The 23,273-nt window shown below is 34.2% G+C and overlaps 1 protein-coding gene across 10 annotated transcripts in view; it reads left to right on the forward strand.

The window, feature by feature from the left end:
* The window catches only part of VPS13B (vacuolar protein sorting 13 homolog B), a 1,326,809-nt gene that overhangs the window by 1,064,911 nt on the left and 238,625 nt on the right, over positions 1–23,273 (forward strand). For all 10 annotated transcript variants that reach the window (XM_074200569.1, XM_074200570.1, XM_074200573.1 and 7 more), the window contains one exon: positions 13,958–14,095. In XM_074200569.1, coding sequence (XP_074056670.1) covers positions 13,958–14,095 — 138 coding nt within the window. The remainder of the gene's footprint in view (positions 1–13,957; positions 14,096–23,273) is intronic.

The following is a 23,273-nucleotide window of genomic DNA, read 5'->3' on the forward strand; positions in this document are numbered from 1 at the left end:
CATCTCTTCATCCCCTCTCTATAAAGTAAACAGTATACTTAATCGTAAGTCATCTGGAACTGTAATTGATCATTACCTAAATCAGAGTTCTCACATCTTTCAAAGTTGTTTCTCAATATAATTTTGGTGTCATTGTATAAATTCTTCTCCTGGTTCTGCTTACTTCATTCTGTATCAGTTCATACAAATCATCCCAGGTTTCTCTAAAACCATTTATTTCATCATTTCTTGTAGCACAATAATATTCCATTATGTTTATATACTATAATTTGGTCTGCCATTTCCCCAAAACATGGACATCTCCTAAATTTCCAGTTTTATGCTGTCAGAAGAAGTACTTTGAATATTTTTGTCCATGTAGGTCCTTTTAGTCTGCCTACTACTTGAGGTAGAGGTGTGGTAGTGGTAATCCAATATAATATGTAGATCAGTGGCCAATCATTTTAAGACTGTATTTTTAATTATTAATTAATTAATTAAAATACCTTTTAATAATCATTTATATAAATATACTATTTAATGCCTATCTAACTTAAATGGATAATAAAATTAGTGCTAAAATTAGATTTTTTTAAAACATTAAAATAATAAGAAAACAGTCTTTTTCCCTTGATGCTCTCCTTCTTTCTGGAATAGCCTCTTAAAAAATGATGTTTTCTGCCAGTATCTTTATACATAGCAGCTGGATTATTGGCTATCCTCATTTAAATAAAGATGTATGCAGTTGTTTTTTAACATAATCTTATTAGTTGTGTTTATAAATATTTTTAAATCAGTATTTGTTTTGTTTAAGGTAATGTAGTCCAGATTTATAGTTGCCTCATTTCTTGAATATGCTGCCCAAGGCTGCCTCAAAAAAATCATTTTTCTTCTTGTTTGTTTAGGGGTTTTGTTTGTTTTCAAAGAGGTGACTGTGCCATCTGGTTGATTTTGAAGGAATTGAACCATCCTTAGGGTGTGTTTCTAACCCCCAGACTCCCTCCTTTAGTACATACAGTATTAGTCTAAGATCCTATAACCTCCAACTTATTCTTTTATACTGAGAAGCATTGAGGAAACTTGACTTCTAAATGTTTGCAACTATCATCTTGGTTTTTCTTTTCATTTTTCCTTCTTTATTATTAATTACATTAATAAACAGATACTCAGGTAAAACCATATAAATTATACCTGATGAGAGCAATTTTTTTCACATGTGATATCTGGATACCAATATCCAAAATCTGAAATGTGTAACCTATTTATGCATTTTAAGATACTACATTTTTGTAGATATAACTTAATTCTCTTTGTTTTAGGTAAAATATTTTCAAATGTAGGCATATGATTGACTGAGGCACTTCTGACCTCTGTATAATCATTCATGGCACAGCTTGAATATGTGCAACTGCAGTAGTTGGCTTCTTCCTCCTGGTTAGGAACAAGACTACAGAAAAGGTGCCAAACATTTCAGTAAACGCACAATTGAAAAATCACAAACTGGCTTCTTACACTTCATAAATCATAACTTGATTTCATTTAGCAGTTGTAGCTATAAAAAAAAGGATTGAATTACATTTTTTTTGGGAACTGAAGGTTTTGCTAATATGCCTGGAAGGACTTAGAATTAACCTGTGACTTGAATGCCATAAAGATCAGGACTTGGACATGTATATATAAAGTTAGTTCCCTCCTTCCCATTGCCACCCTGTGAACCATTTATATGGTTCACATATATGGATTGTAAGTACATAGATGCATGTATAGACATGTATCGACATCCTTCCCCCACCCCATTAGAATCTAAAGACCCTGACAACAGGTTCTAGTTCACTTGTGTACTTTTTTTTATTTTCACTCTTATATTTCTGACCTCAGCACTTAGCACAAGGCCTGGCATATAGTAAACCCCCTTAATTAGTGTTTATTGACTAATTGACTACCATTATTACCATTATTATTGGAGAGGCCTTGTCACTTGCTCATTTAGAGAGGACTGTAGGGAGAAAGGTTGGCTCCAAAGAGGGAGGAAATGAACTTTAGCTTCAAGAACTGTGTTTAGACCCAGACCCATTACTGTTTTAACATATCCCTGAATTTCCTCATTTATAAAATGGAAATGATCATAATTGTTCAGCCTCATTTCTCAACCTTTTCCAGTCAGACCCTACCACTCAACTAAAGCTACTATTACCAGGGATTATTATTGAATATTATTGAATGCTTTACTGCTAAATACCATGAGCTTTCCACTTGACTTTTCATATATTTTTATTTAATTAATTATTTACCAATTACACATAAAAAATTTTAAAATTCAGTTTTTTAAAATTTTGAATTCCAAATTCTTTTCCTCCCTCCCACCCCTCAAGAAGGCAAGCAATATAATGATTACACATGTGAAGTCATGCAAACAATTTTCCATATTATGCATGTTGCAAAAGAAAACATACACACATACACACACACACATACACACATACACATACTAACATACTCAGAAAAACTATGGTGTGGATGTTGGTCAGTGCCTAGTTTCTTCCAAACTATTTTCTAGATTTCAAAGCAATTTTTTTGTTAAATGATGACTTTTTTCTTCCAAAGCTTGATCTTTGGGTTTATTTACTCCTCTCTACCTAGTCTAGTCCTGTGAACCACTACTCCATTTCTTAGCTATTAACAAGTTGTTTTGATGATCACTGCTTTGTAATGTAGTCTGAAATATGGTACTGCTCTGCCACCTTCCTTCACATTTTTTTTTTATTCATTGACTTTTCTCTGACCTTTGTAAACAGTTAGCCACCCCTACTCTCCTCTTGGATATTTTCTCCTACTTTATATTCTGTGATACTAATTGTTTGTTCTCCTGCTTATAAGTCTGAATCATCATCTGTGGCCTTCTCTTACCCCCAGTAGTATTGTCTCTCTCAAAAAATCAAGAACCTTTCTTTTCTTCACTCTTTATTTGTAATACTCTTTCTCAGTGATATAGAACTTCTAAGGGGTTGAACTGAACAAGTTTTTGTTTTAGGAGTGGGGCACAACCTGGCAAAGGCACAGGGTTGGAAGATGCATATGGAAAATTACCTGGGAGTCTAGAATATAAAATGAGCAAAATAAAATGATATAAAATAAATCTACAAAATCTAGGAATTTGGCAGCAGTGTAGATGATAAATCTGCTTCCAATCGGTTCCCTCTCCTGTTTATCCTTCAAATCCTGTCCATTGAATATTTAAAAAAAAAAAAGGTGTGACTATACCTCCTCAGTGTAACCCTGACATTCTTAGGAAAAGTATGGTCACAAGACCTTAGAGGTCAGAGAATACAAAGCCCTCATTTTACAAAAGAGAACACTGAGGCCCCCAGAGGGCAAGGGATTTGTCATAGTCCATAATGCCATGCAGGGGCATCAGATGGTAACGGGACTCCCAGTTCACCAAGCTCAGGTGTGGGGTCCAAGAAAGGCTGCTGATTGAGTGAAGAGTCATACCTCCTGACACAGTGCACAGGCAGGCCATGAGGAGCCCAGGAACTGCAGAATTTGGTAGTAAACAGGTGCTTAGAAGCCTGTTCTTCATGCAGTTTTCTTTCCCTCAGCTCTAAGAACTTGCTGTGACTCTTGGTCATAGCCAACAACTCAAAACAAACCAGTCAATAAGCATTGATTTAGCCCCTGCTATGGAACATTCCATTAACAACTCGAGAAGATTAAATTGTGATTAAAGAGAAAGAGGAGATAACTACTCAGTCTGTAGAAATGAGGGGTTTCACGGAACTTGGGAGCAGAAAGGGGCCCAACAAGTCATGTGCTTTTTATATTTTTGGAAGTTGAAGCTGATTTCCCTTTCTGCTTTCATCCTTCCAAAGCCAGGAAATTTTCCTTAAGTCATTTTAGCATTGCTCCAGCTAAATACAAGCCTGGCTGCCAGCAGTGACTCCATGGGGTCTCACAGATGGAAGGTCTTCATTCAGGGTACTTTGTTTTCACTCCAGTTCAGATCTGTCATTAGAGGACACCTTGGGCATCAAAGGGAATGGGTCTTTTCTTTTTCAGGGAACCCACCAAAGGGTTAAATTAAAGGGTTCGCCATCAGCTCCTCAGATGGGACAGAGATCATCAATTCAATAGTACTCAGTTAATTTTTCTCCCTAACTTCATACCTCTCCATTTTTCTTCTACATTCACTTCATTGACAATAAACTTCAGAACTTGCTCATTTAATACAAAAGGTGTTGAGATCTCAAACTCAAAACTTAACAAGAATAGAAACTTATAACATTTTAAAATCACTCACAAATTACTTTTTAATGAATTTCTTTTAAAGATTCACTGGAGTGGTTCCATATAAGAATATGGAACCATTATACTATTTTGCCAACAAGAAGGATGTTTATATTGAGTTTCTTAAGGCTTACAAACTACTTTTTACAAGTTTATTACAGTCAGTTCTCACAACAATTATATTACCCCCCCCCCTTTTAAGATTTTTTCAAGGCAATGGGGTTAAGTGGCTTGCCCAAGGCCACATAGCTAGGTAATTATTAAGAGTCTGAGGCCGCATTTGAAGTCAGGTACTCCTGACTGCAAGGCCAGTGATCTATCCACTGCACCACCTAGCCACCCCCTATATTCCCATTTTATAAATAAGGAAGCTGAGGTTCATAAATAAAAATGATTTTCAGTAGTTGCAAAACTGTTCTGAGGAAGAATTTTAAACAGGATTTCTCCTAACTTACAGGCATATCACTATACTACACAGTAAGAATTATAATTTTTCCTAAGCAAATGAATAATCTTTTCCTAATAATATTTATTTTGTTCTATTGAACCCTGCTTAGATGACCATGCCTTCACTTAAAAATCCATTCATTTCGTTCTCCAAACAACTATCTGATTCCCTCTTATTTCCTTGTGAATGCCTCCTGTCATCTTTGTGAACAATTTTTCTCTACTGGAACAGCTATTTATTTCTATACAGTTTCATATTAGTGTTCTCTAGTAAATGAAAGTGAAAATCTAAATAAGCTTACTAGAACCCAGATCAGTGAAAGTCAGTTTGAGACTTAAGTTTACCTCTTTTCTCTACCCATCCTTTAGTTCAGAGATGTCAAAAAAACAAGTACCCAAACCAGATCTAAATAAATCTGAGATATTTTACAAAATAAATAAAAAACACACTAAAATATAGAAAATGTTAATATGTAGCTTTTGAAATCAGTATGTGGCCCACAGGGATCCTTATGTAGAGTTTAGTGCCCCTTTCTCTTTGCATTTGACACTTCAGCTCTAGTTCAGTTAGTGACCCAAAGAAAAAAAAGGGAAAAAAAGGAGGTTAGCCCCTAAATTATTTAGGATCAAAGGTACATGTAAACAGAGAGAAGTAGGTGGGTAGAGAAAGAATATTGATAGTAGCATCATTTTTATCCTCATAGCAAATCTGGAAGGTGTTATTATCCCCATTTTACTGATAAGGAAATTGAGGTATCCAACAACTAATAGGCCAGATTTGAATTGAAGTCTTGCTAACCCCAAATCCAGCACTCTCCATTACACCACCTAGCTACTTAGAAGTCTGGCCATTACTAAATCATTTTGAAATATTTTCCTTTGAGTTCATTCCTTTTGACTTTAGGGACCACATACACTTTAAAATTCAAACTACTTTATACATATTCAAAAGGTATATAAAAGCCTTCCTTACTAGCTGCTTAATAGTATTATCTCCTATCAAGTGAAGAGTACTTTATTAACTGTGCTTTTCTCCTTTATAGCTTGAATGTATAATAGTATGAGGATGCTATCATCATCAAGTTTTGTTCTAAGACTTATTCGTTTTAAGACCTTAATAAAAATAAAATGCAAATAACTTTCAAATAAATAAAAATAAAATGCAAATACCACTTGTCTAATGGGGCAAACCAAAATAATAAGTAGAATATCTTATATCTGAGTAATAGCTGGATTTTCATTTGGAGCAAATTATAATAAAGAATTCTCCCAACCTCGGTTTCAAAGTTTCTTTTCAGAAAAGGGACAAGCAAGCAATGTTATCTCTCGGTTCAAGTGAAACACCATAGACCTATTTAATAACTCTGGAAATTAGCCAGGATTAAATTTCCCCAACTTGGATAACCTCATATACCAAAGAAGACTCAAGAGCTCATTTTAATATATCTAAGGAAAAAAATGAAGTTAGTAAAATAAAGGCAAAAATGCAAGTGCATTAACAAATTATAAAATTCTGATTGAACTAGGGAGATTGACAGGCTGGGAGATATTGATAAATCTTAGAGCTGGTTTAGATTTGCTGTATTTTTCTCTTCGAAAAATTAAGATTTTTTTTAAATTGATCTCTTTTCCTTTTAAATCATCTCTCTGTCATCCCTTAAAACAAAAAAAAATAAGAAAAAGTGAAAAAACTTAAGCAAAACCAATTTATCCATTAAAAAAAGAACTGGTACTATATGTTTCATTCCCAAGGACCTCCTACCTCTGCCAAGCCACAGAAAAAAAGGTATCTTGTCATATCTCTTCTTTGAGCTCAAGCTTATTTTATATAATTTTTCCAACAGTGATTTTTTTTATTATTTTATGATAATTGTTCTTCCTATTTACATTTTTGTAATTATTGAGGTTTTTGTTTTCTTGACTCTGCTTACCTCACTTTGTATCAATTCATGCAAATTTTCCCATACTTTTCTGTATTTATTTTGTATGTAATTTTTTATAGCACAGTTATATTCCATTAATTTTGTGGACACATTTGTTTAGCCATTTCCTTATCAATAAGCTTCCATTTTTTTCCTCAAAGCACTACTATAAATATTGATATGTAGGTAGCCTTTCTTTTTATCAGTGACTTTGTTGGGGGTATCTGCCCAGAAGTGGAATCTCTAAATCAGAATGTATGGGCATTCTAGCTACATTATTTGAATGATTCCAGATTGTTTCCCAGAATGGTTGTACTCATTAACAACTCCACCAATAATGCATCAGTGTGACTTATTTTCCATAATCTTTTCCACATTGACTACTCCCATCTTTTTTTCATTTTTGCCAATATGCTGGTATGAAGTGAAATCTCAGGGTTCTTTTGATGTACATTTCTTAACTATTTCAAGAATTGTTTCATATGAAAAGAATAGATTAGGCACAAAATATGCATAAATAAATAACCACAATAAATTTGTGTCGAACAGAAACTAGGCCAGACCAGCAACGCTATATACCAAGATAAACTCAAAATGAGTACATGATATAGAGATAAAAAGGTGATATGAGCAAATTAAAGTAGCATCAAAAAGATAACCTGTCAGATATATAGAAAAGGGAAGAGTTCATGACCAGAAAACAAATAGAAAGGATCATAAAAGTAAAATGGATACTTTTGATAATATTAAATGTAAATAGTTTTGCACAAACAAAATGAAGGCAATTAAAATTAGAAGGAAAGCAGTAGCTCCTGATTGTTATATAGCATTTATAGATCCTAATTTGTTCAGCTGTTCCTCAATTTATGAGCCTCCCCTGAGATTTCTATTCTTTACCACCCCAAAAATAGCTATCAATTTTTTCTTTATCCTTATTTATACCTTACCTCTAATTCCCTCTTCTCCCTTTCCCTCCTATTTTACTGTTGAGTGAGATGTATTTCTGTGTTCAATTCTTTGTATGTGTGTGTGTCTATATGTGTATGTGTTTGTGTTTTGACCACCTTAGATGAAAGTGAGGTTCAAATGTCAGCTGCTTACCCCACACTTCTTCCTTGTTTACCAAAGATATCTACAAGTGTACCCTCATATGTGAGATAATTTTTCTCTAACCTCCCTTTCCCTTGTGCATTCTTCTTCCTTTCTCTTTCCCATTCTTCTCTTAGTTCAGTTCACTCTTCCTTTCCCATCAGCTACACTGCATAATTTCAATTCTGTCATCATCATCATTCCTCATCTCCAGGAAACTCATCATCACAGACATTGCTTCAACATTAGTACTCATATATCTACTACCTTCATTTGTTTCTTGTTCCTCTAATTGGAGGACTGGAGAGAGGAGGATAAAATTATTCCCAAAGCCTTTTTTTTAAAGAGGGTCCAAAAGCTCAGCCAACTCTTCATTTCCTACACTTCCATTGCTTGATAAAGTTCCACCATCATCATTCCCTTCTGCCTCCCCCCCCAAACTCTGCTTTCCAGTTTTCTTTTGTGCATTGTCTTCTTCATTAAATTATAGTCTCCTAGAGGTCAGGGATTGGCTTCCTTCTCTTATTTGTAATTCAGGTGCTTAATACATAGTAGACACTAAATAAATATTGTGTCATATTATATTATAAGGTCATCATGACATAACTGATCCACTTCCAGATCCTCTAATTAGACTCTCTACATATCACCTCTGATGCTGATAGGGTTCCGAAGAAATATATGTATCCTGTTTCCATATTAGAATGCAGACAGTTTAGCCTTGTGTATAGTCTCTGATGACTGTTGACTCATATTTACCTTTTTTTAAAATGTTTTTGTTAACTCCTATGTTTGCACTTAAGAATTTTTTTATGTGGCTCTGTTCTTTTCATCAGGAATACTTGACAATCTTCTGTTAGCTGAAAGGTCCAATTTTTTTTTCCTGTGTAGGATTATACTCTGTTTTGTAGAGTTAAGTGTTCTAGATTATTAACCTATATCCTTTGCTTTCTGTAATATTTTATTGTAAGCTCTCCATTCCTTTATAGTGGTGACTGTAACTCCTCAGTATTTGAATTCTTTCTTTGTGGATACTTAATGTTAGTTTTTTTTTTCTAGAAAACCCTTTTTCTAGAAACTCAACTTTGGTTCCAATATTTATGATAGTGGTTCTTTATTTATTTATTTATGATAAGTGGTTTATTTATTTATGATAGTGGTTTTTTTTGATCATGGCATTCATATCCAATGATTCTTAAATTTTTGCTACTTGATCTATTTTCTAGATTAGGTTTTATTACTGAAATACCTTATACTTCTTTTATTTTTTACTTCTTTTTGATTGGTTTTAATATTTCTTGTTGCCTTGTGGAGTCATTATCTTCTTTTTGGTATCCCTTATTTTTCTGGAAGTTTGTTGCTTGAGCAAATTTTGTACTCCTTGTGCCAAGCTGTTAATTCTCTTTCCAGTTCTTCTTTCTGTAAACTTTTGTTTCTTTCCCATCTTTTTTCTTCTCATGCTCTTCATTTCATTTGTAAAACTCTTACTTCATCTTCTCTAATAATTCTAGTTGAATTATGTCTTAGCTCTGCTTTTCTTTCAGTCTTTACTTGTAGATGGTTTAGATTCATTATGTTCTTTTGGATTTGCAGATTAGATATCCTTATCACAATAGCTTTTTTTGGTAGAATTCTTTTTTGTTTACTCACTTTTCAAGCCTGCTTTCTCCCTTCAGATTTCATTTTAGGGCTCCTGAGTTTGAAGCCAAACAACTACTGTTCGTTTCTAGCTTCATTGTCTCTCAGTACACTGTCTAGGACTTGCAACTGCTCTTTATCCAGAATGACAGTGCTGAGCATAAATCTCCTCCTCAGGCAGCCTGGAGGTATAACCCGGAATTCTGGCACCTTTCCTGTCATGGTACCCTGGTATGAGTCTGGGAATTCCTTTTGCCCTAATGTATAGTCTCTCCCTTGCACTGGCACACTCTGCTTGACCCCAAGCTCTTAGTTATACCCTTTCCCTTGTTCCACAAGCTTCCCTGTCTTTTCCTTGCCAAATAACTCACTTGAATTTCTCCATCAGAATTTTCTATCTCTGTTTGAAAGCATTTTGGCAGAGAGCTCACTATATTTCTTTTACTACTTTCCATTTAGCCATTTTGAGATATCTTATTATTTTATGTTCTTTATGAGAAAAGGAGGGTACCATATTCCATCTCTCACCAGGCATTCTTGTTTTACTTTCTTTTGTATTACATTTATTGATTGTGTATTAATGTTGCTGATTTTATTTGTACTCTTATTTTCCATCACTTTAGACTGCAGTCCCTCCCTCTTTATTGATGACACAGACCCTGATGCTGAAGAGCTGCTATTACCCTCTTAGATAAAGGAGTTATCCTGCCTGGGTCTCTATTCTGAGTAATCTCAAAGATGCACCTGGGTTTCCAGCTGACATTTCCTTGAAACCAAATCAGCTGTTTGTGCAGACCCATGTCCAGCCCACCCTACACTTCTCCACTTCTTCCTACAATCTTTTTTCCCTTCACTTAACATGGCAGACCTCAAGTCTGCTACTTTTTAAGGGATAAGACCAAGATAGGGATTTTCAGACAGTCCCTGTGACCATGGTATTCCCTATAAAAGCCTGTAATTTTATCTTATGCTCACTGCATCTGAAAGTGGGTCAAAAGTAGAGGGAAATGTTAAGAGAAATATGTTTTATAATCAGTCTGTACCCTCTGCACTGAGCATGTGAATTATATCAACACTGACTGTCCAAGCTATTGAGATGAGGTCAGTGAACGTTTTAGTTAAGAGCCTTGCCCCACTCTGGCATGGACTGGTAAATCACTGCCTCCAGGCAGTAGACAATCCTCTATCTACCAAATTATGGATCCCTGCCTTAACCTGAAAGAATGGTCTTTGAGCTACTACACCTCATCTACATATCTCTAATTACTTCATCTTCCTGCCCCAGTAAAAACTCACTCCTCACTTGAATTCTTGTTTTTCTTTGGAAAACTAGCCTGCTCTTAGGGAGCCTCATCCTCAAATAAATTCTCCTGCCCCTATACATTTCCTTAGTGTTTATATACTGGTGGCCTGTCTTCCTTTGGGAGGCCAGCCCACACCTGGGGAACCTGATCCCTCAGATAACCTCCTAGGCTCCTATACCTCTCTTTATGCAGCTTATTTCCCCTACTGCTATTGCTGCTAATCCTCTTAGCGGATCAATGGCTTCCAACTACCCCAACTGCCTGTTCTCTCTTTCTCTTAGCTTCTCCTAGCCACAGCAATATACTTTTTATGTCCCTAAATTCTTCAGGGATCCACAGAGATGGTCTTTTAAGTGAATTCTTTCAGATTTTCTCGATCCTCTGAAAACTTTAGCCAGACACATTTTCCAGCAGGATGGTAGATTAACTATTTTCTGTAACTTCTGACCTTCAAATGTGGTAAATAAATATTTAAATACAAATATGTTTTATCCTTAAGATACAACAACAAACAAAAAAATAGGTAAGGTAGGAATCTTAGGAATTAGCATGAGAGTGTGTTATATGCATATGTACGGTGTATATATGTATGTATAATACTACCTAGAAGACCTTTACAATAGACCCTCAAGGCATTCATGTTTCACTAACATGTCTAAATATTTTTAATCATACCTTTCTAAAACCTTCTGATCAAATTTAGGATCTGTCACTGCTCTGCTCAAGGACTTCCTTTTGCCTCTGATCAAATGAATATTCCTCAGTTGGTCATTTAAATCCCTTTACAACCTAGTTCTAACCAACCTTTTCAATTTTACTATGCATGCATGCATGTATGTATGTATGTATTTACACATGGATACATATGTAATTGAAGACAAGAAATGGACTACAGAGAAAGGGGGCTTAAAGATCGGATCTATGGGGGTTTGCTTTTGTGAAGAACTTACCAAATTCTGACTCAGGGAGATAAGAAAGGCTTTAATTTTAATTCACAGGTTACTGCAAAGGTTCATAGGTTACTACATAAAGTTCACAAGTTAGGAGAAGTAGCAAAATAATGAGTTTCAATAGAAGTAAAAAGAGGGTGAGAGAATTTGGGAAATCACGCTCTCCCCAAAAGCAGGCTGCCCTTCAAAGGGAAGGATGGGGGTGGGGTATAGTCAGTAGATAAGGAGAGACTGAAGATTAGAGATGGGGTGGTTATGATAAAGGGGGCTGGCAATTCATTGAAGAAGATAAGGTGGAATGAGATTAACTTTACATCTGAGGAATTTTGCCTTGGCAAGGAAAAGGGACACTTCTTTGTGTGAAACATAAGGAAAAGATAATGAGAGAAGATATCAGAGTATTGAGAGGAGAATAAGAAGAGGGACCTTCTGGTGAATTTTCTTTTTAAAGAAATATGTGGTATGCTGATAGGCTTAAGATAAAGGGAGGATTAAAAAACAATAAAAGTTTGGAATAGCTACTGTGGTAAGTGGAGAACAATTTGATTAAGAGTAAAAGGATTGCCTTGTTGCAGAAAGAGCCCCATTTATAATGTTCGAAAATCAGCACAATTTCATGATTTTCTTCAGCCCCATTGAGCAATGCTTGAATAAGAGCAAGGGAGGCAGATGATGTGAGGAATGATACAAGTTGGATTCCTAACTAAGGAATAATTAAGGATAAGAAAAGGACATAATTGGACATAAAAAGTACAAAGCACTAGAGTATAGGGGATACTGTAAAGTTGAACCTATTCACCAAAGAACTGAGATGGGGAGGCAGGATGGTGTAGACAGTCCCAAGAGTGATGATCTAGGAAACAGTTGACAGCTAGATTAGAAGTCATATTAATAAAAGATTATGTTCAGGTAAAGGAATTTCAGTCATAACTTCTTTGTTGATGATGGCAAAATTATTGGAACACTAGTTATACGGTCAGTTTTCTGCTATTAAGATAATAAGAGCCTGTTTAAATCTTTTACTAGTAACAGCCTTTGCCACCTATGTATAAGACCATACCCTGAGAACATGATTAGAAATAGCATTACTTAGTAATGTATTCACTGCTCTAAAATCTTGTAAAATATTGGAAAAAAAAAAGGAAGAATGCTCTGACAGCATTGAGCTTTACCACAAAAGTCTAACGTCATCACCATTAGTTGGTTTCAGTATTTTCTTTGAAATCACATAAGCAAATATAAGTGCCACATTTCATCAGAATCACCATGACAAGGTCAAGAAATATAAATTGTAGAATTTATATGCCAATTCACCTATGGCAGTGTCAGTGCAAGACCATATGTTGAATATAATATATAAATGTCATTCTTGAAAGTAATCCAATCAATAAAAACCTAAAATAATAATCATTTATTAGGATATTTAAAATTAACTGAAAATGGAATAGATAGACTCTATGGCAAGAGCATCCCTATAAAATTTGCATTCTGAGGTCATTAAAACACCCACAAAAAATATTGAAAGGAAACTGAATATTTAGAAAGTTTAAAAAAAACACTCAGAAAAAATTGGTATGCCCAAATAACAGCAGTTACTTTTAAAGAATAACATTGCCAAGAATTTAAAAAGTAAACTCACTATTATTTTCCATAATCAATAGTCAAAAAGGGTAAGTAGAAACTATATATGAAATTTATTAGCTCAAATTTTATTTTAAATTGTGGATCTTAGGGAACTTTTTATCATTTAGGTTAATTAGGAAAAGCAACTGAAGAAAATTTCAAAAGCTTAGCAATAAAAAAGTGATTATAATGTCAATGAAACCCCTAAGTAGATCAAATGACTCTTAAACAATATTGATCCATGGCATCTTTAATTGTGTTCTATGGTTTTAAGCCTCTGTAAAGTTTACTTTTTTTCTCTTTAATTTGATTCTGGCATCATATTTTTTTTTAAAAAAACCACCTCTCCAGCATTCACCTACTAGTCAATTTGTGTAAGTCTAATGAAAAAATGAAATAAGCAAAATTTCAGTTAATCTTCATTCCTTTAGCTACTTCAGTGGCTGTCACATACATGTACCAGATATTGTTGTTGGTATTCAGTCTTGGAATTAGGATGTATATATATGTGTGTGTGTGTATATACATACATATATATGCATATTTTCTTATATGTATTTATGGACAGATATATTATAAAGTCATCCTTTGTATCATTGCTAAAATATTGAAGGAGTATTTGCCTGCAATTTTAGAGCTGATTTCTTTGATTTCTTAAGAGACCCAAATTATAATTTTGAAATGTTATTAATGGTTTAATTTATGATCTCTGTCACTTCAGATCCTGGGAAGACACTACCAGAAGCTCTGGATTACTCCACTGTCTGGTTGCAGACAGTAGCTGGAGAAATAGATACCAAAAGTGGAATTCCACCTTCTCTTATTGTCCTGCAAATTAAAGACTTTCTTAATGGACCAGGTAGGAAACTGTGTTTTCATGTAGTGTAGGTGTCCATTTTTAAAGTCATAGGTATTGATGTGCAGTACAGAATTACAGAATTAATTTAAATATCTAAAGGGATCTCTTTGGTTATCTAATGAACATTCATCTCATACATGGGAGTGAGGGATGAGAGAAAAGACAAACCTTTATAACATGACATACATGTGGTGATACAGTTTTTAATCAGAGACCTCCAGTGAGACCTGAGGGATCAAACAGGAAGTTTTTCCTTTCATCAAACCTACATTTATTACTTTGTCATTTCCACCCATTGTATCTACTGCCTCCTTTTGTGGCATATATATATATATATATACACATGCATATATACATACATATATATATATATATATATATATATAATATATATATGTATACACACACACACACACATATATATATATATATATATATATATATATATATAATGTATGTAGGTTTATATACATAGGTATGTAGGTATACATGATGGTTTATATGTAGGTATATAGTTTTAACCAGTGCCAAATAGTTTATATGAATGCAGTTTTTAGAATGCAGTTTGAGGTCTAGGCGTGCTTCATTCTTACTGTATCCTACCTTTTTTTAATGTTTTGATATTCTGTTTTTTGGTCCTCCAAATGAATGTTGTGGTCATTTCATCAAGTTTTGAATAGCATACCTTTATAAACTGTGAGAACACTTTTAAAACATTACTATTATAAAAATGCAAATGCTTTTTCTTGATCATAAGATGGGAAGTATGGGGGATAACCATTGTGTTGGAGCTTGTAGAATAATGTAGTCATATGTTTCTAAATAAAATGTTGGTGTTAGAACCTTCATAGGTCTCATATACTTAGCACCAGAGTAAAATATATTGATAAATAGTTCAGAAATTCTTATCTCCCAGATATGATTACTATGAAAGATCAAGGCTAATGGTCCAAATGAGATCCAGTTCCATGGAAAATAAGGACTGCAAACAGTTACTGAGAAAGCCACAAAGATTTGAGAAACAGGGAAAGTGTCTAATTGGCAAGGTCAAGACAATAGAGTAAAAATATGAATGTTTTCTAATTAAATTAAAACAATACCATGCCTACTATCAATGGGATGCTTCATAGATTTGGATAAAACCAGAAACCTTATATAGGGAGGGGAAAAAAAAGCAAACAGGCAAGAAAATTGAGGAAGAACTAATTTTATGAAATAATTGAATAAATGAAATAAATGAAATAATTTTTGAATAGTCTTTTTTAAGCTCCAGTAATCTTTATCCCAAATCACATTCATACTAACAATATGAGGCCTCAGAGCATAGCTAGCTACCCCTCCCCATCAGTCTTTTGGGGTACCCCTAAGGGGTTGAGGTATCTTTCCAATGATATCAGCTCAAGTCTCATTTTGATGTATTCTTTGCAATGTTACCTGCCAATCATTAGCACCTGTGTTTCATGTAGCTAATTAACATTAACTTTTACAGAAGAATATTTATCAAATATAAAAGAGTAGAAATAGATATATTTCCCCTAAATAGTCAAAGATACATTCTCCCTTATACCACTGTGGTATCTGGGGAAAGTAGGCTCAAACTAACAGTATTTGTCCTACCATTTCCCCTCTTAAATATTTCATAGCTGAAGTCATTGCCTTTCTTTCTTTCTCTCTCATTTACAAAACTTGGCGAGAATTCCAGTTCCCAAACCTCTAACAACTCTGTCATTCGCTCTTTCATTTCATTTTATTTTCCAATTCATTATTTTATTTTCTTCTTACCTCTCTCCCATTTTAAAAGGATAAAAAAGAAAAAGTAAGCTTTTGTAATAAATGTACATAGTCAAGTGAAGTAAATTCCCACACTTTGTCCAAAAAAATGTGTGTATAATTCTGCATTTTTCTGTCAGGAGCTTAAAATACTATTGATCATTGTTAGACTTCTAAAATCATTAGTAATCAAAATTGGTTGTCTTTGCAATGTTATTATTATAATTCTTAGTTCTGATCACTTAAGACTGCATCATTTGTTTATCTAAGTCTCCCTAGGTTTTTCTTAACCTAGGCCTTTCAGCATTTCTACTAACAATAGTATTCTATTAAATTTCTATACCATAATTTGTGATAGGTACCCCCTTAGTTTCCAGTTCTTTGTCACAACAAAAAAGAGCTGTTGAAAATGTTTATGTTCATATGGGTCTTTTTCTCCTTTCTTTGATCATTTTGGGGTATGATTACAACTATCACTGCTTCAAAATCTATACACTGTTTTATAACTTTAGGAACAGAGTTCCAAATTGTTTTTCAGAGTAGCTGTACTAATTCACAGCCTCACTAACAGTGTTCAAATGTGTCGGTTTTCTCATTTACCATTTTTCTTTTTGTCATCATTGTCAATCATATTGTTTAGTCATTTTTTTCAAATTCTTTGTGACCCCATTTGGGATTTTCTTGACAAAAATACTGGAATGGTTTGCCATTTCCTTTTCCAGCTCATTTTACAAATGAAGAAACTGAGGCAAACAGGGTTAAGTGACTTGCCTAGGGACCCAGCTAGTAAATGTCTGAGGACAGATTTGAGCTCATAAGATGAGTCTTCTTGACTCCAGACCTGGCACTCTAGCCAATGTACCACCTTGCCACCTGCCAGTCTTATTAACATAAGGTAAAAGTTTCACTCATTTGCATTTCTCTAATTATTAGTGCTTTGGTGTAATTTTTATATGGATATTGATATCTTGAATGTCTTTCTTTGAGAATTTCCTATTCATATGACCTTTCCCAACTTTTTGAAGTTTTGAAGGTAGGAAGAATGAACACAACAGAAACAAAAGCATCATCAAGGTCATGAACTCAATTGCCACATGGAAATGACCCTGATGGGGAGGTAAAATCTTATGATCAGGGTAGCTAGGTGGTGCAGTGGATAGAGCACCAACCCTGTAGTCAGGAGTACCTGAGTTCAAATCCTACCTCAGACACTTAATAATTACCTAGCTGTCTGGCCTTGGGCAGGCCACTTAAGCCTGTTTGCCTTACAAAAAAACCCCACAAAACTAAAAAAAAAATTTTATGATCTCCTTGTGCAAAGGGTTATAGCACTCCTTACTAGAAAAAATCCAGGTTATAAAGAGACTCCAAAATTAATGTCATTTAAAAAAAAAAACATTCTCAGTCCTGACTCAGCAACCAACTGAAAGATTTCTTCACATATTAAGCTTACCATCAACAACACACATGCCCCAAAGTCCACATTAAGGTTATGTTAGGCAGAGCATGCTATGCCTACTCATAAGGAATGGGCTGTCACTGACTAATCCCAATCCCTCGTTAGAGTTTTTGTACAGGTTTATAGGATCATAGAATCATAGATTTAGAGCTGAATGGGACCTTAAAAAAAATATTGCATCCAACCCCCTCATTTTACAGGTGAGGAAAATTGAGTCAGAGTGATCTAGTATCTTGCCAAGAGTCACAGAGCTAGTAAATATGAGAGGTAGGCTTTAAATACAAATCTTTCTAATTTAAAATTTGGTATTCTGTATAAACTACTCCACAGATAGCATATGAGAAGACTGCAAAAGGGTAATGTATTTTTTGTTTCAGCAGGATATTTACTTGACAGAATCCTCTATGATAGATATCTTATGGACAAAATAGAGAAATGTGGACTAGATTTTAGTAAAATCAAGTGTATTTATAACTGATTGAACAACTTACCCAAGAAGTAATGATTAATTGAGCAACTCTACCCTCAGTGGAGGTCTTTAATGACATAATACAGAGATATTTTTATTAGTGACTTCGTTAGGCCTAGATAAATTGGGTACTCAATTTGTACCATAGTAATTGCATTATTTTGAATGAAAGAAAAATCCTATATGCATTACACATAGTGTGAGTGACATAGTCAGCAATAAGATGTTTAAGTCATCAGAGATCATATTCTTGCTGTGCCTATGTTTAACTATTCAATCCAAATGTATTTATTAAGAGTCTACTCTGTGTCATATTCAGTTACTCAGTAAGTCTAGACAGACAAAATCACAAAGTCCTTGACTTCAAGGAGTTTATAGTTTGTTTGGAGAATACAACAAGGTAATTTGAGAAGGCCCAGTGGAAGTGGGGACAAGATAGGATGCAGCACCTTTGATGGTACAAAGGTGAATGGCTTTTTCTACAAAGCTTTTGTTAAGATCAGATATAGCATTTGATGAATGATATTTGTTACTTAAAGTTCAGATGTTTAAGCCAAATTTGGTTGTTTTTTTCCCTTATCTATGTTATTTAGAAGATGTATCAATTGTGTGCAATGTTCCCTGAAGCAGGAAGTCTGGAAAGCTTTGACTTTTCTATCTTATTCTTAGTAGGTTGTCAGCTAATGGAGATAAGTGCATGTCCCACCAAATCATTTTTATTCTCCCACCCTAAAGGAAATCAGGTTATCTTTTCTGTTAACTTGAGAGCTCAAAAAGCCTTAGCAAGTTGCAAGATTTGAAAACCACTAATTAAATGGAACAACAGGATGTATTAGTGCATTTCTTGCCACATGAATTGTCTATTTTGTACATTTCTTCCAGAGTATAGGTTATAGGATACTAGGAGAAGTAACTAACTGTTTTTTCCTGCAGCTGTGGGAATAGATCTCAACTTTGACAGTACTAACATCACTAACACACACACATACTCCCAGGAAGGCAGAATTGAAGTTTCTGTTTTTATTCATAATTAATGATTTTAAGTTTTCCACCATCAAACATATTTTTTGGAAATTATTAGGCAGCTAGGTGATGTCATAGTTAGTGTGAGGCTTGGAGAAGGGAAGAACTAAATCCCAGTCCTACTAGAGACATTTTCTAGCAACATGACCCTGGGCAAGGGACTTAAGCTCTCTTTGTCCATTTCCTCAACTACATAATAGTAATAATAATAATAGTACCTACATCATAGCATTATTATAAGAATAAGTTAGATATATAAAATACTTTGCAGTCATTAAAACGATTATTAAGCTGATTTGAATGCATGAGTGAAACTATAATTATATCACAAAACACAACTAAAAATTCTGTTTTGCCTTCTCAAGTTTTAAGAGTTAAAGGACTGTAACTGATATTAAAATATAGTACCAATCTATACACTGTCCCTTTAAAAATAGGGACACAGGGGCAGCTAGGTGGTGAAGGGTAGAATACTAGCCCTAGAGTCAGGAGAACCTCATTTTATATCTGGTCTCATGACCCTTGACAAGTGACTTAATCACAATTGCCTCAAAAAATGTACATAATTTGATTTCTTTTAAAGAAAGATCTTAAAAAATTGTTCTGCCATTATTGTTAAATGTTTAGATAATGCCTTTTGCCATAACTCACTTAGAAGTAAGAGAAATGCAAACTGTTTTGCTAATATTTCTTAACTTTAAAATATTCTTGTAAAAATGAATATGGTGTCTTTTGAATTTAACCATTTGGATTTGTTTTCTAATTATCACTTTACCTAAACAGAGTAACAAGAAAGTTACTCTTTCCAATCATTGTAGAAGGAAGGAAATAGAGTTCAAGGTCTTGCCTTTTCTTTGCCATCTTTTTTTACAGTCCATGAGAATGAATGGCAGACCCCAACTTGTACATCAAAAAGCATCTTAAAAGTCCACTGTCCTACCCCTTCCAAAGGCAAAAGTTGTCTCCATTAGCAAGATCAGTGGTTGGAGGAAACCTTGAAAACAGCAGCTACCAGAACCCCCTAGAATCATCTCTCCAGCAGGTGATAGATTAGTTGGAACAAATTGGAACCATTGTACTTCAGCAATCCTGGTTTCTTTCAAGCTGTTTTTAAAATGTCGTCATTTTAATACCCATTCGCAGCCCTGCGGAACAGTCCACAGCAGGTTAATTTGAATCATATGATGTGTCATTGCCCTCAGCTGACATGAGCTCCATTCCATGTGTGAAGCCATAATAAATCCATTCCCAACCGAGGCAAATTCCCCGTGAGAAGGTGAACTAATCCAGGCCTCACACTGGCATGCTAGCCCTCCATAATTGAAAGCAGGGCCACCTGTTCCCAGCACAGTTAGCCTATAGAGAGAAAATTAGCATTAGATCAGATACTTCTTATATTGAAAAAATCATTCCTGCTTCTTAGAAGTTCAGCTGTAGGCTGCTCAGTATGACATCATAGAGAAACCTAGGAATGTGCCCACTTGATCCCAGTTTAACAGTTTTGTTAACCGTGGTGTTTGTTAGCTTTGAAATGAGATTTTTTTTTTGATTTAATGAAAGCTGACACGTGAGAAGGGGAATGGTGAGGGTGCAGACTTTTCTAATTAACTCAGGGTCATTTGTGAAAACATTTGAGCTTTCTGGTAATTTTTTCATTGTTCTTTTGTAAGCAGACTTTTGAACCATTGACACTGAAGCCATGAAATGACATTTAAATAAGAGTACTTTAAAACTGTGCTAAATGCCCATCATTTATTTTATAATATTTTGTTTACTTAACACATTATTATATTTAACTTAAAAGCTTATAGATACATAAATTAAGGAACCCAATTTCACAATTCTTTTAGCTTAGTTTTATATGTAGTGCCTACTGGCCTAACTTTGGGAACCAACTACTTTTGACATTCTATAAAAGTACCTTTTTCATTGTCAGTTTGATGCAGATAAGCAGTATGGAATAGTGGAAAAACTCTAGAACCTCAGAGGACTTGGTTCAAATTCCAGCTTGGCCTATATTGCCTTTAAATGTTATGTACTCACTAAATGTCAATCAATAAGAATTTATTAAATATCTTATATACCAAGCACTATGTTTTTGTCTTATAAGTTTGACTTTTATTTCACTCAGTTTCCCCATATACAAAATGAGGGAATTAGGCTAGATAGCTTCCAATATAACTTCTCACTCTGGAATTATAGAACTAATGATTAGTCTTTTTATTTGTATATTCTTTAATGTTTCTGGATTTCAGTCTAATTTATACTGACTTTTTACTTTTTTTCCTTTATTTTCTCTTTTAATTAGTTGTAATCTTTATAAATATGGTTTTCTTATTACTTCTAGTTTATTTACCATTTTTATGAATTTCATTCTTTTTATTGCCAATTTTCCCAATTTTGAGACTTTAAAATTGGTATATGACAAAATGTCTGGTAACATTTTTAATGCAAAGCATAATGTTAAATTAAAAGAAAAAATTTTAAAACACATGAAAAAGTGTTACTAAATATAGTTGTATATAATTCAAAATACAAAAAATTTTCCAAAAGGTTTATCAAAAGCATAAATGTTAGGATTTGTAGATTTTTTTTTAAAGCAAACTCTACTTTGAGCTATATAGATACATTTTACCTACTAGTGTTTCAGAGAGAATTAAGGCATTGGAAAATATTTCTCAGTAGTTCACTAATTATAAAATAGAAATTCTAAGAGGTTTATTGGAATGAATTGATTTTAAATTAATGATCAGTTTTCTCCAAGGGTAAGTGGAGTTCTGTACCAGCATCCAGAGCTAGGCTATTTTTCTGCAGAAATCTAGAGACTGCTCTCCCTAAGAATGAATCCCATTATTGCCTGGGTCTTCACTGCATTGCAGAACTCTTTCCTTTCTTTTGTCCACTACTTCTGAGTTTCTATTGTCCGGTGTAGTACTCAACTTTTGGTTTCCCTGTTGATTAAACTGACCTCTTTGTTGCCACCACCACCTTCCTTGACTGCTTTTTGCCCAGGTGACAGAATGTTTAGTCACCTTAGATACAACTTTGTTCCTGGTGATTAACATTTCTTTCTTTATACACTAATGGGTCTATGATCTCACCAATTTGAGAGTTCTCTCCTATGATATAGCTTGCATCCTCAACATGTGAATAGCCTACACTTACCTTTTTATCTTACATTGCATTAAGGATATTCTTTACTCCTGTTTTCTCTTGAGGTTTCTTATTGGTTGTAGGTTTCATCTTATACCCACCCTGTATCTCACCTTTTCCCCTCTATTTGATATTCATGTTTAGAAAATTGAAGACTGTCACATTCCATTTCTCATTTATCATAATAACAAAGCCAGTAGATGGTTGATTTTTTTTAAATGGGACTTTGTTTCCATGGAAATCTTAGGAATTATAAATGGAGCTCTGCTATTTCCTATACAGAGTTTAGTCTTCTATTTTCAGATTCAATTGCAGGGTCCACTTATCCATCTATACTGACTATTCTAAATAGTATATACTGATGATCAAGTTCTAGAGATCATCTGTCCAACTCTAATTCTAATCTCATCATTACACTTTTTTACACTTTTTTCATCCACTTGTATTTTTTCCTTTCTGAACACTATCTAATATTTTTGAATAATTGTGAACCTCTTCTCTGAGATGTCCTTGATATACAGATCTCTTCTGTATTGTTCTAGGACAATGTAATAATGACATTGTCTTCTGTAATTACAACATCTAGAGGACCTCATTGTCCATAGAGAAATGCATTTCAACTTAAACTCTGTACTAGATTTCCATCACAATGACAAACAGCTTTGGCAAAAATACTTTCTCTCTTTTTGTTCTTCCCCTGGTATTTCTGATTAGAAGATTGTTGAACAAGGTTACTTCTGTTGCTATCACTTTCAAGGAATTATGAATGATACATAGATTAGAGACACCTTTTTGGAAAAGTTTTTCATGTGTCATTATGCTCTTCCAAGTCAAATGCTTCTTTTTTTTTAAGATTTTTTTTTTCAAGGCAATGGGTTTAAGTGGCTTGCCCAAGGCCACATGGCTAGGTAATTATTAAGTGTCTGAGGTCGGATTTGAACCTAGGTACTCCTGACTCCAAGGCCAGTGCTCTATTCACTGCACCACCTAGCCGCCCCTAAATGCTTCTTTATAAATTATAAACAGTAAGCACAATGGCATCTTACTTTTCTCTATAAGTCATTTTTGAGTAAAGAAAGTTCCAAAGACCAAAGACTATTACCTTTAATTTTTAAAAAACCCATTATCTTATTATGTAATTCTGCTCTCTCTTATACTTTATTTTTCTTCCTTAAGAATATGATTCCTCTCTCATCACATTCAACTTAGATCAATGTATACCGTGGAAATAATATAAAGACTAACAAACTGCCTTCTGTGGGGGTGGGGGGAGAGAAGAAAGATTAGGGGGAAACTTGTAAAAT

The sequence above is a fragment of the Macrotis lagotis genome, chromosome X (genome assembly GCF_037893015.1).
Source record: "Macrotis lagotis isolate mMagLag1 chromosome X, bilby.v1.9.chrom.fasta, whole genome shotgun sequence".
Lineage (NCBI taxonomy): Eukaryota > Metazoa > Chordata > Mammalia > Peramelemorphia > Peramelidae > Macrotis > Macrotis lagotis.